This window comes from Symsagittifera roscoffensis, chromosome 9 (genome assembly GCF_963678635.1).
Source record: "Symsagittifera roscoffensis chromosome 9, txSymRosc1.1, whole genome shotgun sequence".
NCBI classification, from domain to species: domain Eukaryota; kingdom Metazoa; phylum Xenacoelomorpha; order Acoela; family Convolutidae; genus Symsagittifera; species Symsagittifera roscoffensis.
Genome location: NC_087070.1, coordinates 42,955,940 through 42,969,756, shown reverse-complemented (window position 1 = coordinate 42,969,756; position 13,817 = coordinate 42,955,940). Strand labels below are relative to the sequence as shown.

Genomic DNA, 13,817 nt, shown 5'->3' with positions numbered 1-13,817 from the left:
CAGAAAAGACCCAAACAGAGAAAAACAGAATATTTGCGCTAGAAAATCCTATAAGTGGTGTACTTAAAAAATATAGAACAGTTCCAGGGTTTAAATTCCACTAACGAAAGAGTGTAAGTGACGCCTCCGATTTCACCACTCGTGGTTTCAGCCGTGAAGGAGAGAGCACCCCCCTCTGGATCAGCGCATTGGGGCCCAGTGACACCGGTTTTCAGATTAACAGTCAGTTGGGTAATTTCGTCAGTCATTTTCAGTAATACCCAATCCTTCGCGCAGGCGGGGGGTAAGTTGTTAGACACGGTCACCTATGACAAAAACAAAAAAAGATTTGACAGAAACAAAAAAAAAATTCATGATAATAATCGAAAAACAGCATTTTATCATCAAAAACCAAAGCGGATCTAGGATTTTCCGTGGGGGGGGGGGGGGCTAAAAAAAAATGGTTGACCCATAACACCATAAACACCTTTTTTGCAAAAAAAATGTGCTCTATCCAGTGGCGTGTGCAGAAATGTTTTCTATGAGGGTGGTTTCGAAAAAAAAAGAAAATTATGTCGACCAAAATTTTAATTTCTCTTAAGAAACTGTCTATGGTCTAGTGTATTCGTCTCGCACTCAAAGATTTACGGAAAAAGTTCGAAGCACATTTTTAAAACATCTAGTTATTTCATTTTTCTTTTTTCACGTATGCCCTTAAGAACGACAGTTATATTACAGACATCCTGCCTTCACTGAAATCCTTCATTCGACAATTTCCTTTATAATAATGATAATAATGTGGTTCCTGCGAAGCACAGAGGAGCTATCGGTGGGCCTTAACAGTCCTGTCGAGGATAGTCCATTTGTATTATCTCCCGACATTCCGGACTGTGTTACTTTTTTGCGACTCAAGACCATTTTTTGCGTCTAAAACTTTCAAGTGATACCACTTGTATTATTCATTTGTATTATCTCCCCATATTCCAGACTGTGTTATTTTTTGCGACTCAAGGCCGTTTCATTGTGTCTAAAATTTTCACGTGGTACCACTAATGCAGCCGAAATTGGTCAGGCTATGGTAGACCTGAAGCTAGAGGTCAAGTGAGAGCTCATCCTCACACACTATCATTGCCATGGCATGGGATCGAATAAACAATCTGACAATTTCAAAGTGAACGCCTAACAACTATGCTAAGTGCCTCAAAATGCCTTATTTGTTCCAGTATGATTTTTCAGGATGATCTCACGAAATTCAAACTTTTCAAATTTTCTCGATTTCATCTCTTCAATGATTCAATATCAATACAGCTTCAGCTTTTGGTCTTCTGTTTGTTGCAAAATAGGTCTGTTTAGATCAACCGATTATAATGAAATAGCAATGTGGTCGACCGAAAAATCAGAGGAATTTTCCTCTATTTTTTTTAACGTTAACTGTGTCAGGCGTCTCGTTCTAGTTTTTGTCAATGAAAATCTCAGGCATCATGAATAAAATTTTTACAGCCCGCAGAAACTAGTCCAGAGCATGGCCAATTTAGCAGTTTTCAGACTCCTAGAATTTTAAACAGTTAATATTTTATTTTACTTTGATTCAGTTTAAAGAATCAAGGTAAAATATATTTTCACATATGAACTCAGGGAGTCGATATCTTTGATGACTATTGAAATTTTATGGTAAAAACTATTATTTTGATCGCCCAAACTTAACTGAATAAAAGATGACCCCAAGCTTAAATATTCCGCATTGTTTTAAAGTTTTTAATTGGAACAAAAACTAGACTGCTCGTATTATGACGAAGCCCAGATTGTTTTGGCTGCCTTTTGAGGGCTATGTAGCAGTAATAACATGGAAAAATAAATGTAATAAAATAAACGGATCTTTTTTTTACATTTGGGACTTTTTGTGAAAATCATCCCCCCATACGCCATTTAAACATCAAAAGATAGATTTCCCTCCTAGTAACAAATCAGTAATGGCAAATGAGCTTACTCCAACCAGTTCGGAACGATTTCTAAGACGGATTAAACCTCAGCTTACGCGTCAATAGCGCGAAAAAAATCGCGCGTTAATTGTCCTAAATTGGCCATATTGGCAATCTTTAAACCCTAATAATTTTTTGAAAAAGATAACAGATAAAATATCTTGTAAAATTTGAGCTCAAGACAACAATACTTTTGGCTGATATAAAAAAATTCCGCAAAAAAATATTTAGTTAAGAATTCGAAGTTTGTCTGAAGAAAAAAAAAACAACCCGAGCACAAATATTCCGTTACTTTCGTCACGAAAGTCGGAGTAACAATAAAATACACAAGTCCATTGTGGAAACTAGCTTGAATAAACTCGTTAGATAAGCACTGATAATATTTCTTAGCTAGCGGAATTTTTTTAACTATCCCCCATTCGCGGGAAGGGGGAGATTCGTAACAAGGAATGAAATTCGCTTAACAGTTGTATTAATTCAATATAGGGGTGGCAAGTCGCTACTAGGCACCAATGATGGATAACTAAAGAGATCCAATCATGCTAAACATCAAGTCAATGCCCCATAATTGAAATATCACATTCTGACATGACAATAATTTTTCGTTCTGTCAAAAGTATGAAATCATAGATTTTTTTTTTCATTTTACGTACTGTAATTTCGCACACGACAGGGTAGGGTGTCTTATTTCCGTTGTAGTCTGTAGCATATAGATCCACGTGGTACACTTTAGCAGGGGTGGCATCCTCTTTGAATCTGATCACACCTGTTGTGGCATCCACGATAAAATTGTCCACGTCACCCGCTGAAAAAAAAACGACAATTATTTCAGGGCTGCTTTTGTATTTTTTGCTCCTCCCATAAAAACACGCATGCACAAATCTCGTTAATTTTTAATTTTTTTTTGACGTTTTCGATTAGTGCCGGATGACATTGGATGATAAGTAAGATGGATAGAAGATTATATCATTTCAAGATGTAGAAAACAAATTCGATTAGTTTTTAAAAATGAAAATTCAGAACTCATTCAATTCAGATCTTAAGCTTGAAAATGAAATCGAAACAGTCGTGCTTTTTTGGCGGTTAGTGAACAATAAATAACGTTTAAAGGTAGCACAGCAAGTGTTTGCCACTTGTTTTTCAATTTTTGAAAAATAGCTAATATTGAAATTATCAGCTGAAATCCTTTTGAGCTATCTCGCTTTTTCTACCAAAATGTCAAAATTTTAATTGGCTAAAATGTCCCTTTCTGAGGTGTTGCGGGACCATATAATTTAATAAAGGAAGGGTTAAATGACAAAGTGTAACTTTCCCTGTCCTTTGAATAATGAACCCAGTTTCAAAACACGAGTAAAACATTTTTTACACAGATGCTAACAGACAAGGTTTTTTTCGTCACACTTCAATGCGATGAATGAAAGATTTTAGGGCGAGTTTGTTTTTTAATAATGGCTGTTTCAGACAGGAGCGAATTTAGGTCGTCGGGGGATTCCCCTTGGTGACTCAAACCTCTGAACACCCAAGAAATACTTATTTTCGACATCCAGTTTTGGCTAATCGAACCCCCAAAAGTTGTCACAAAACACGTTGGGGCGAATATACAGTAAATGTGATATATTAAGTTATATACAATTAATGACAAGTTGTACTAGTCAAATAAGTTGTACTAGAATGTCAGTTTTGGCACATTTCCAATATTACCTGCGCCTCAGAAAGTTTTAGGAAACGGTCTTTTTAGAGTTCAAGAGTAGCTCAGGAAAGGAACAAAGATCAAGAAAGTTTTCAAAAATATTTGTGAATAACAATATCCCCAACCCCCAAACCCACCCCCATCCCCAACCCCCACCCCCACCCCCACCCCTATACAGGAAACTCTGAAGCCGCATATTGTTTAACAGGGAACTCTTGATAGCAGAACTCAAGTTTAGTTTTAGGAGTAGGTTATGAATGATGATTGAGGAATACATTTTAGTGGTTTTGAGGAAAAAGAGGACAAAAGTTAAGGCCTTCAATTTGTTTGTTTTGCACCTGTAGCATTTGGATGAGTTGAGTCTAAAATTTAAACTAGCGGAGCACAAGATACAAATCAAAATTTATCTTTTTTGATATTCTGATTAAGCTATGATGATAGTTATTCTGATGATAAAATTTACGATTTTAACGATTCCGGTAAAAACTCGGTTCACTCATTGAATAATTGTTAACTAAAAATCATTTTGAGCAAAAATCAGTTCAAAGTAGATATTATACCTTTTGTAGTTTCAAATACGCCATTCCAAAGATTCAAATTCAACAATATGAAAAGCAAATTTAACAAATTGTTGAAAAAGAAAAAACGGAAGTTCGAATTCAACAAAAGAAATTCAAATAAAACAAAAGCAAATTTAAACTATAACTGTAACAGAGCTGAAAATCAAAACAAAAATTCTTTTGTATTCTGTATTCTCTTCATTTGAAAAACGAGGTATAACATTGAGAACATTCTCAAACAGAAGCTCCTTGGATAAAATTCGATTACATTTGAGTTTTATGTCAGTGCCCATAAAAGTGAGAAAAAATGCTATATTTTCAAAAAATGCTATATTTTTGTTGCTTTCAGAAATAAAAGGAAAAGAAAAAAAAACACATTTAAATTGATTATATCTGATTATTTTTCTTTTTTATAGAAATGACAATAAAACTCAAACGAACTTGATTCTCATCCTAGGAACTCCTGTGCGAGAAGTTTCTCAAAATTATACCTCGTTGTTCGAATGAATAAGGATTCATATTTTTTTTTGTGATTTGAATAACAATGTTTGTTTTGATTTTAAGCTTTGTTGCAGTTATAGTTGAAATTTTTTTAATGTATTTGAATTTTTTGTAATAAGTTTGGATTTCCGATTAAAAATTTTCAACTGTTTGATGAATTTGAAATTCATTTAGTTGATTTTGTATTTTTTGTCGTATTTGAATTACAAAAGATATACTGATTGAAGTAAAACAACTTCATTTAAGCAGTATATTAAGCTTTTGATACTGAGACATCAAATTTTGCTTTGTTAGACTAGTAGAGAGGCTTATAAACATGTGTGTCGATTAACATGCCGAAGTAGAAGATTTATAAAAAAAAGTTGACTTGTTCGCTGTTTTTTATAATTCCGATTTGCCATTTCAGTTGGCGTCCAGGTCACCGAATAAATAAATACGCAAAAACAGGACTTTTTAGATTGAGTGGTTTTAGAAAATTTTTTAAGAATTAGGCTAGATTGTGTTATGTATGAATGAACACCAAACAAAAGCAATCAACGAAGTATGCTAATTGATACACATGCTTATCTCTACACCTCTGTCAGATAAGACTAAATATTTATAATTTTCCTTCTGGCACTTGTAGTGATTACAGAGCACAATTTATGAGGGCTATTTTCATGCTCGGAAGATCGAATGCTCGAAAATCTCAGCTAATCAACGCCCTTCAAACTGGCAAAAGTAACTGACTTTATCGCTGATTTCTTTCAAATTTGTGAATGCTAAGCTCTGATTGGTTGGCTAAATATTAGCATATTCGGTCCTTTGCGCATGATGCATTTCCTCTCTCCTAATTTTTTCTCAGTGAACATCTATTTGGTTTCCATATGTTTTTTTGCTCTGTTAAAAGAAAAAGCAGGGTAGAAAGATGAGCTATAAACTATAAACTAGCAGATAACAATAAGCAAGCAAAACTATTTTTAAGCTAAGCAAATTCGTCATTTCGTTTTGACTGTGATACATTGCTGATTCAGTTCTGATTCAATCACAGTGAACATCTATTTGGTTTCCATATGTTTTTTTGCTCTGTCAAAAGAAAAAGCAGGCTAGAAAGATGAGCTACAAACTATAAACTAGCAGATAATAATAAGCAAGCAAAACTATTTTTAAGCTAAGCAAATTCGTCATTTCGTTTTGACTGTGATACACTGCTGATTCAATTAGTTCAAATAAAGCCATTGCAATTAGACAAATATTTATGAGCTGAAAGAAAATAATAAATACTACTGATTTTTTGGTTAATTTAAAAAAAAAAAAACGAATCCAATAAAAGATAATTGGTTGCTGTGCAAATAGTAGGACATGATGATTCGACGAAAGAGAGTTCTTTCAGAAAAAAATGCATGAGAAAAAGGAAAAACTAATTTTTATTTGATTGTTGAAACATCAAATTTTTATTTGATTGTTGAAACATCTAAGATTCCTATTTTTTTTTTCAAAAACAAGCGATTGATTTCATTTTTAAAATAAATACAAGAAAGAAAGATAATTACAGCACTAAAAAACGTTGAATTAAAAGTAGAACAGAAGTTATTCTCGACTGAGCAATGTTTTCTGTAACTTTTTCCAAGAATCTCAATCACGACTAAAAAGGGTTTTAGTATGATAACACACTTGAAGCCTTTTTAAGCATTATCTAATTTCACGAAGTGAAAATCCTGCCTATCTTTTCCATTAATTTTTCACTTTGGCATATATTGAATCCTGAAATTAGATCAGCAGTGAATTACGCAAAACTTCTGATTATGAAAAAGAAGCTACTTTAAGTAAAAAGAATTTAAGTTGCCTGAAATTAAGCATAGCTTGACTGACTGGCTGTTAATCTTAAGAAGACTGCTCGCACTTAGGGCTAAGCCCTGAATGCCCCGACTGCCCATTAACGCGGAAAGGTTGATGGTGAGAAATGTTGCTGAAATGTTCATAATAAATTTTCATGTTAATTTCTTTAATTTACCCCTTCCACATGTTATCTTAAGAGCAAAGTGAGAAACCGGTTTGATTATTGGAGTCTGGTAGCGTATTAACAATTTGCTCAAGTAAATTTTAAGCAATTTTTTGGACAATTCCGAGGCCGAATAAATCGTCAGTCTAATGTCAACCTTTTTGCGAAAAATGCGTATTAAATTTCGAGTTTTATTCGTTTTGTCCCAAATGTTGACTTTTCAGCTTGTCATTTATGAACGGAATTGTTAATATCATTTCAAATCTATTAATACTCAAGCTTATGAAGATATCTTTGAAAAAATATGGGAGCTTGAAAATAGCTTGAAAAAGTTGGCTAATTTGGGACAATTAAGGCGCGATATATTCCGTGCTATCAACGCGTAGGCACAAAAAAAAACAAATTGTTTTTTATCAAATTCGATTTGTTCAATTGATAATTCCATAAGCTATTTTAGTAGTTACAGGGCAGTCAGAACATTCAAGCTTTGTCTTGATATGAGCAGTCTGATTTATTCGATTGCATTTTTTCTAATCTGATGAAGTTTTAAATCCGATGAATCAATTAACCAAGAAGAAGAAATTCGTTGAAACTAAGATGCAGTGCAGACTATTCTAAACTGAAGAAGATCTAACTGGCGACGCCACCCCTACCCTCCGCCCCCCCCCCCCTCTCCCACAACTAGATTATCATATTAATAAAATTTTTCAACGCTTTTTTTTCTTTACAAAGCTATTTATAAAAACATAGATCCGCAAACCTCGACCCGAGACATTAATTTGAAAGTGACTGCAATTTTGAACTTAGAACTTAGTTTGATTTCTAAGGAAGGCAATGATTCGCGACGGGGAGGGGTAACGGCGAGACGAGGGGGCGTCACTCAGTAGATTTTGTTTTTTAATCAGTATGAGTAAAACGTGATCACATAACCTGTTCCACTGGCCGAATCTGCAGCACGTAGAAAAATAAAAACAGGTTATTAAGAGCTCAACAATGCAGTAAAAATTCCACTTCGAGGTAAATAAATTGCATTGAATTATTTTCTCATTTTATTGCAATAACTAGTTGGACATCTGGTATATTATTTGTTTACCATCATTTGTTTTGAAAAAATGTTTATTCAATCATTCCTCGCATAGTTGAGTTTTCCACTCACTATTCATGTATTTTCAGTATTCAATTGAAAAAAAAAACATTCTTCAAAATCTTCAAAATTAGTATCATTATTTCTTAACTTTGATTTCAATTTCTTTATTTCTTTACATCCCTATTTCTTTAAATTTGGCTTTGAGCTTCGGTTTTACTAATAAATGTAACTACTTTTTTAAAAAAAAAAATACCTTCGATGGTGAAGTAAAAATGTTCCGAGTCCGCGTCCGTGTAAGTTATGACAGGTGCCAGAGCAATTCCGGTGCCGGCGTCGGCCGCCACGACGGTAGCGAATGTTTCGTTCGCATTCGGATGCGGGGGCTCTTCGTCGACGTCAAGCACTTCGACAAAGAAATCGTTCGTAGATGAGCACTTGGTAACTGGATTGGCCGTCTCACAAACCCTAGATAGAAACTTACAACTCAGAGGCGAAGCAGAGCTTCTTTTGCTTTTGTATCATTTGCGATACAAAACAGAAGGACTATCATTACTGGCACAAAAACTCACGGTATAAGAACCGAGAAAAAACTCACGGTATAATTGCGGGTCTAATCCAATTAATTACATCTGCGCAAAATTTTAAAGTTAACAAAAAAAACTGACTCACTTTACTGTGCATGTGTATGTAGTAGTGGTTTCGTAGTCGAATGTTTGTACACCTGAAGTGGCTAACACGCACGATCTGCCAGCAGTTGCCGTGAGCGTGAACTTTGCAGTGCATGCTGCACCTCCGAGAGTGCACGTCATGGCGTCAGTTTCAGGGTCCAAGAAGATGAAATTGGCCATTGCCGCAACTGCAATAAAATGATTAAAAAAGACGAAAAAAATGAAAAAAAAAATAGATTTACGACGTTAACTAATTAGAGTTGGAACCGCGCCTAATTTGAGGTCCGGGCCCGCTTGGAAAGCGAACAATTCAGGCCCGGGCCCGGTCCAATTTTAAGGAAAACACGAAAGGTGTGAGCTCCTTTGAAAGTCAGGTCTGGGCCCCGACCTGCCCGGTTGCTGATCCTAAAAATGAGGCCCGAACCCGGCCCGTAAAAAACCAGGGTCCGGTTTCAACTCAGTAATAGGCTTACGGGTAGCTGTTTGTTCTTGTACACTTATGGCTGTTGGACTGTCGATCCATTCTGGCGGCTCATTGAAGTTCACCACCTGAAACAAAAAAAATGTTCACCGCCTGAACAAAATCGTGACAACCTATATAACGTAAGGTCACTTTATTATTTTACGCGTACAAACTATTTATCGCCTAAAAAACATGCTCGCTTCGAAATAGTACCAATTTATGAAATCTGACCTCTTTCTCAGTTTTATCTTCAAACCTAAAATTAGCTTATAGGAAAGAAAACTATTTGTTATTCAGTTCAGCAGTAGAAACAAGATTTTTAAAAGCAGAATCAGTTAAGTTTTCTGAACAAATAAAACTTTTTTTAACCTGTGAGCTTATGTTTTCATTTTTCGGCTATTGTTCTTTGTCAAAAAAAATAAATTCTGACAATAGTGTTTCATGAAAAAAAAAATGATTTTCAGTGAGTCAAATATTTGTGCTAGACAATCTGCATTGACTGAGAGCTGCTCTTATACATTTCAGTATTTAATTTTACACTTTTAAGTATTTTAATGGCAGAAAAATGTTTTCAACTGAAAAATGTTTTCAACTGAAAAATGTTTTCAACTGAAAATGTTTTCAACAGAAAAATGTTTTCAACGGAAAATGTTTTCAACTTTTAATGGCAGAACAATGTTTCAACTGAATTTTTTGTCCTGCAACTTACATTGACAGTGAAAGATCTGAACTGGTCAGAAGCCCTTGCTACGTCATTGCCATAGGTGACGGCGATGCTGACCAGGAATGTGTTGCGTCCACTGTCCTCAAAGTCCAACATGTCAGGGTTGGCCACATACAACCTGGAACTCGGCAGATTAAGTTATTACACAGGGAGGCAAAACGGAGCTTCGCTCCACTTGCGATACAACAAAAAATAGTACGGCAGCTAGTCCAAATTAATCGGACGCGAGCCCGAGCCACACAAAAAACATAACATAATTAATAAACAAAATAAACAAAATTTTTTTTTTCGTGTGTCTGGAACGCGGGTGAGCTTAAGAAAAGATACTGCGAAACATAATTGTCAATGTTGAATACGCATGAAAAAAAAAATATTATCACGCAGAGATACTGAACTGACAATGATTGGCTGCACGACTGTTGAGCCGAAAATAAAAGATATGAAACATTTTCCCAAGTAAAATTTCCCAAGTACACCCCTCTTTCTTAAGCACAAATGCCATAAAAATTTTCGCTCCTTCAAACCACGAGTTATGTGGCAACTAGATAGATATGCATCAACCGAAACCATTTGAGCCAAAAAATCTTAAAGTGAAAAAATAGAAATAAAAATAAGATTTGATTTATAATCAATAATAAAAACTCGAATGCAACGGCCATTCAAAATCCAGACATGCTCAAAAAATATATGATGCCAGAAACTCTGTTGTTGTCATCAAAACAGTCATGCTAAGTTATTCAACTGATTTAATTGAACTAGTTGTTAACCCAAAAAAGTCTATATTCCTATTTGACAACGCTAGCTAATCGCAAGCAAAAATAAGTGTTTCTACGGAAATGTGACATGTGAAATGTAAATTTTTTTTTAGTAAATTTGCAGAAAGTCTTTTCCCAATGTTTGAATTATTCTTAAAATGCATGCATATGATAACATTTCTAAATGATTTGCACAAACTAGTACTTCATGGATTTAAATTGTTTAGGATGCAGCCGCAGATCTGTGATTTTTTTGTGATAACAGATAGTACAATCAAGTTAAATAGCTGGAACGTTTTTTCCTATAGTTAACAGTGCTTATAATCTATTTTGAAGCCAGATTATTTGTTAAAGTAGCGTGAACCTAAGGGATTCGACCCCCTGACGACCCACAGGGTCCCCCTTTTGTACTATTTTGAGATATCCACTTTTTTGTGAGGGACCACAAAAAATTTCTAAAAGCGCCTTTGGCGCCAATATATACTAATTTTAAAAGAGGAGCGCGCGACAACAAAACGCGGTTTTTTGGTCAAAGATTTCCAAAAAGTGCCTAAAAACGCCTTTTTTGGGCCGTTTTTTCAAAATTTTGCCTGCGGCGCAGAAATTTTGGTCAAAACAGAGTCTTTGTAGTGCTTCGGGAGAGCTCGGAAAATCAATTTGATCTACCTAAAAAAAATCCGCCCCCCCCCCCCTCGAGAAAATCCTAGATCCGCCCCAGCATGTACTGCCTTATTAGTTCCAAAAGTTGTCACCTATTGGAATATTGCTCCATTTTTTTAAAGGAGGCCGATTTTTTTAGATCGACTGAATAAATTTTATGAGCCTTCCCTAAAACTTCATTGTTTTGTGTTTTACTTTTCAAAAACAAAAGTTGAAGTTCTTCAGTTCTCTTCTTTCGGTTAGGATATCCACTATAACACTATTACATTTAACAGTGAAGATTGAGTTTTAATTTTATTCAATGAAAGTTTCCCAACCGTCCATTGTCGGAAATTCCGAAAGGGTTCTCGGCTGCAGGGGGGTTGAGAATCTTGACTCTGGGGAGAGTTGCGGTGCAGTCGATGCCCACGCCCGTGCACACATTGATGTCGATATTACTCTGGGCCACTTCTGCGTTCATATTCGCGTTCTCAGAAATAGTATAGGGTGCATTGCTCACTGTTATAGCACTGTGCACCGATCCGGGGGCTAAGTTTGAAAAAAAAAACAATAAAAGGAGTCAATTTATCCACGAGGCAAAATACCAACATGCGAGCAAGGAGTTTTTAAGGCGAACCGCGATTGACTCTATGAGAGAAAAAGATTTTTTTCTCAGTTCCTGCTGGTTAATTAGGAGAAACGAGAGCGGATGACAATTAAAGTATTGATAAGTGTAACAACCCGAGAAGTGGATCAAACAAAATTGGTACACTTAGAACTAAAATAACTTTTAGGACGAAAACTTAGGCGAGCGGCAATCATTCGGAACAAAAGGTTAAGCAAGCGCCGACTGGCAATACGTTTTGGTTACGAATTGTTCGCCTGTTACTAACTTTCCCATTACCAACTGTCGCTAAATCAAAACAAGGATAGCTGGTTACTGTACAAGTAGCACAGAACGTTCCGACCATAGTCTTAAAAAATACAATTTTTTGGAGAGGTGTGCTGAAAGGATCTGAACGAAAAACTAGAACTCAGGCATAATCGACAGTCGTAGTAAAATAAGCAAATTGGTAAAAACAGTTTTTGAAGAAAAACGACTAGCAAAACAAAAATATATAAATTCAAAAATTGTTTCAGTTTTTTTGCAGTTTTTTGAATTTTTGATTCCAAAAGGCGCTAAAACTTAAACTAACTCGAGTAAATAAGTTTTAAGGCTTAAAATTAGCTATTATACATTTTTAAGCCATTAAAATAAGCTCGCTTTATTTGCTAGAACTAAGACGAAAAATCAAAACTTCAATCCGGTTTTTCTCGACACTGGGAAAGTTTTCTCGAAGTTTTTAATATCGTTCGAATCACGACTACAAAGGCTTTAATGTGATATATCTCTCAACTCTCTCCGATGATTATTTGTGGTTGCTGAGTTTGCGTGGAAAAAACACACTAATACACTAAAACACAACCGAATACAAAATTCCACCCCATTTTTCAAATGGTCGGAACAATTAGGCATAAACATGTTTAACAGAATCTATCTGCTGTACGTAATTATCTACGAGCGTTGTACGTTATTATCTACGATTACAGCCATCAATTTACTTTGGAGCTAACATTTTAGCTCTTTAATATGCCTCGGTGTTTTGTTGCTCCGACCATTAAAAATGGTGAGGAAATTTTCTGTGCTACATGCAAGGTAACCGACTATCCTTGTTTTTTGTCTAAGTTACAGCAGGCAAAATAGTGTATCCCAAATATTCTCCTCAAATGGATATCTACTCACCGAATGCTATCATCAGCAGGGATAGCCATGTTGGAATGGCAAATGCAGGTCTCTCCTTTCTGCGAGGAGTCACCATTAACGAAACACTTCAAAATTCTATTTTTGATGCAAAAACTTGATCAAGTTTGTGTAATTTGATGTTTATATTCTGTTGCTTACTTCGGTTATAACTATTGTCTGCTCAATACTGTATGATGAATACGAATTTAATGAGTTTTTAAGTGGTTCGAGTTGACAATTCTGGAACCTCCAGCCAAATGTACTGACGTCAAAGTAATTTTTTGGACTTATTTTTACCAAGTCTCGAAGCACGCGGTTGTCTGCACATTTTAAACCATGCATGAAAAAATGAACTATCGCACAGTTTCATGTAAGAGCTTTAGACAGTTTTGCGTTAAAATATAAAAAAGAAAACATTCTAACGCAACAACCCAGCAACTTCTAACTTTATAAAAAACGAGTTGAAAAGTTTTGAGCTTCTCAACTCATTTTTTTTGCTCAGATATCTACAACTTCAGCATATTAGATCATTACGAGGCCAAACTGTGCATTCTGCGCCTTGTAAGCGGATTCCACAACAGGCCAAAATCGGATTTGTTGCGGAATCCGCATCATTGCTACTTTTTTAATCTTCTTTGCTATTATGGATTCCACAAACAAATACCTAAAACACTGTACCGCTCAAAGCTGCTTCAAAAACTGGCGAATTTTCGCAACCCACAACAGTATTTGCGGAATCCGGAATAGTTTGTGGAATTCAGAAACAAATAATAAGACATGAAAATAGTTAGAATGAGCTGTTGCGGATTCCGCAACTGTAAGCAGAATCCGCAATTTGTAAGTAGAGTCCACAAATTGTAAGTGGAATCCGCATTTTGTTTGCGGATTCCATTTACATATATGTTTATTTGTATAAGCGTTTTGAATTAAATAATTTATTCACAATGTGATCAACAGCAGCAAATTCAATCTCTATTACTAAGTTGATTTACTACCAGTTGAAATGTC

General features: G+C 35.3%; 1 protein-coding gene across 3 annotated transcripts in view; it reads right to left on the bottom strand.

The window, feature by feature from the left end:
* The window catches only part of LOC134854438 (protocadherin Fat 4-like), a 158,305-nt gene extending 145,258 nt beyond the window's left edge, over window positions 1-13,047 (bottom strand). For 2 of the 3 annotated variants that reach the window (XM_063870686.1, XM_063870688.1), the window contains exons 1-9: window positions 12,810-13,047; window positions 11,365-11,575; window positions 9,618-9,750; window positions 8,919-8,994; window positions 8,447-8,633; window positions 8,031-8,242; window positions 3,987-4,010; window positions 2,612-2,763; window positions 106-305 (exon numbers count right to left, since the gene is read on the bottom strand). In XM_063870686.1, coding sequence (XP_063726756.1) covers window positions 106-305; window positions 2,612-2,763; window positions 3,987-4,010; window positions 8,031-8,242; window positions 8,447-8,633; window positions 8,919-8,994; window positions 9,618-9,750; window positions 11,365-11,575; window positions 12,810-12,885 — 1,271 coding nt within the window. In that variant the 5' untranslated portion in view covers window positions 12,886-13,047. Of the gene's footprint in view, window positions 1-105; window positions 306-2,611; window positions 2,764-3,986; window positions 4,011-7,620; window positions 7,639-8,030; window positions 8,243-8,446; window positions 8,634-8,918; window positions 8,995-9,617; window positions 9,751-11,364; window positions 11,576-12,809 lie in introns of all 3 variants that reach the window. The other variant, XM_063870687.1, reaches the window with a different exon arrangement.
* Between the last annotated feature and the right edge of the window lie 770 nt (window positions 13,048-13,817).